This window comes from Fukomys damarensis, unplaced genomic scaffold (assembly GCF_012274545.1).
Source record: "Fukomys damarensis isolate Sample0158 unplaced genomic scaffold, DMR_v1.0_HiC HiC_scaffold_24597, whole genome shotgun sequence".
NCBI classification, from domain to species: Eukaryota; Metazoa; Chordata; class Mammalia; order Rodentia; family Bathyergidae; genus Fukomys; species Fukomys damarensis.
The window spans coordinates 1-2,251 of record NW_022925509.1 but is presented as its reverse complement, the minus strand read 5'-3'; the positions used below and the strand labels follow the sequence as shown (position 1 = coordinate 2,251).

The following is a 2,251-nucleotide window of genomic DNA, read 5'->3' as shown; positions in this document are numbered from 1 at the left end:
GGCTGCGAGCTCCGAGGGCTGGAGGTGTCCTACGCCTGGGGTGGGCCCCAAGGCCCAGGCACAGAAGGTTGTGGGCCCTTTAATGGGCCGGCTCCTTGCTGCTTTGTTCAGGCCAGGCTAAATCTGGCCCAAGCGGGGGTGTGTGGCCAGGCAGGTCCCCTCGGCCAGGCTGCACAGGCCTCCTCCTCTGGGTGTAGCAGGGAAGGCCTGTCGGGTTAGGGTCCCACAGTGGCCACCCTTCATTGGAGTGCTCCACCCCTCCCTGCCCCTCCAGCCTCTCCCAGACATTCAGTGTGGGGCTCTTTCTCAAGTGCACACCCATGTACATGCACACAAGCCCCTCAGATGCTCCCACACACTCCTGCCAGCCAGACATCAGCTTCTCTCCACCTGGGGGGGGGCTCCCACAAATCTAATCCAAAGTCTGGATCGAAATGGTAGCCCACAGCCTAGGGTGATGGCGCACACCCGTCATCCCAGCATTCAGGAGACTGAAGCAGGAAGATCTCTGAGAGTTCAAGGCCAGCGTGGGCTACGTAGTGAGTTCAAGGATAGCCTGAGCTACAAAACAAGACCCTGCTTAAAAAAAAAAAAGTGGTAGCACATCAGAAGCTACCCCTCCCCTCCTTTCCTGGAGCCTGTGAAGGGGCCCTTAGCTGTCATTCTGTAGGAGCTGGGGGACCTAGGGGGAAGAGTTTATCCCCTGCCCAGGTCTGAGGCTGCCTCTGTGTGTATCTCGGTAGGGCTGGGGGGCGCCCAGGCCCAGCAGACCACCCTCCACCCACGTGTGGGCCGCGTCTTTGTGCACACCTTGGACCATGAGACCTTCCCACCCCTCCCCGAGGACACTGGTAATAGGGACCTGCTGGGCACAGGGTGGGCGGGGTGTGCCTTGTGGGTGCTCCTGTCTGCCAGGCCTCCCATCCCGTCTCTCCCCAGCAGGCCTGCCTTCCACACATATCACCTACCACGCCCACCTCCAGGGACACCCGGACCTGCCCCGGTGGCTCCGCTACACCCAGCGCAGCCCCACCAAACCTGGCTTCCTCTATGGCACTGCGACCCCGGAAGATCGTGGGCGCCAGGTCATCGAGGTGCCAGAGGGATCCTCAGAACCTCCCGGGGGAGGGTCACTGTCCCTTCCTGCTCCCTTGCATATAATTTGCATACATTTACATACAGTTTGCATGTCCCTATTTGGTGGGGTACCAGCCCTCCCCCACCCACCTAGCTGTCCCTGCTTTCCCCTAGGTCACAGCCTACAATCGGGACACCTTCGACACCACTCAGCAGACGCTGGTGCTGTTGATTGGGGATCCTGAAGGTACTCCAACCCCGCCCCAACTCTTCCCCACCAAAGCCAGTCTGGGGGATCTCCCTTGGGAGGGAAAAGGGAGAGGCTTGAAGAGTAGTGAGGATCAGGGCATCTTAGAAATTTGGAAGTCAGGGAGGACACGAAACTGCTAGCTGGGTGTTGTGTTGCATGTATGTAATGATGTAATGCCAGCCAGTGCTCTGGAGGCTGAGGCAGGAGAACTGCAGCCAGTTTGCTGTGCTGCATAGTGAGTTCAAGGTCAGCCTGAACTGCACAAGGGCCCTATCTCCAAAACATGCACCCTAAAAAAAGGAAAGAAATTGACAGTTGGGGGGATGGGCGCTGAACTCGGGTCCTAGTCTCAGGCATTTTTGTGGACAGACTTCCAGCCTGAGAAGGCCGTTGGGACCCACGATGTGCCGGGGAGGGGATGTGGGAGGAGGGTTGGAGGGCCATGGGGTGCACCTGACCTTCCCTGGCTTCCCAGGTCCCCGGCTGCCTTACCAAGCCGAGTTCCTGGTGCGCAGCCACGACGTGGAGGAGGTGCTGCCCTCCACGCCCACTAGCCGCTTCCTCATGGGCCTGGGGGGGCTATGGGAGCCCGGGGAGCTCCGGGTGCTCAACGTCACTTCCGCCTTGGACTGTGGTGGCCGTGTCCCTCTTCCCATTGAGGGCCGCAAGGAAGGGTAGGTGTGCAGCCTGGGAGAGCTTCCTGAAGGAGAAGGCAGCTCGCTTTTTGCTTTGGGGAGTGGGTAGGCTTAAAGCAGGGTCTCCCCGGTTTCCAGGAGGGGCTTTACCACTGCCCACCTGCATGCCTCTCTCTTCCAGCTTCACACCACTCTCCGCTCCAGCCACCCCCTCGTCTCCTTCTTGAGCCCAAACCCTAGCGACCCCCGAGTTCTGCACTTCCTGACGTCCCCAGCCCCCGCAGAGTGG

The 2,251-nt window shown here is 60.2% G+C and overlaps 1 protein-coding gene across 1 annotated transcript; it reads left to right on the top strand.

Annotated features, from left to right (window-relative positions):
- Positions 1-670: 670 nt before the first annotated feature.
- Positions 671-2,036, top strand: LOC104863431 (alpha-sarcoglycan-like; the record flags this gene model as incomplete). Its single annotated transcript, XM_010625851.3, has 4 exons — positions 671-851; positions 940-1,094; positions 1,252-1,324; positions 1,803-2,036. Coding segments are annotated over 4 exons (612 nt in total), but the record flags the coding sequence as incomplete, so codon positions are not given.
- Positions 2,037-2,251: the final 215 nt, after the last annotated feature.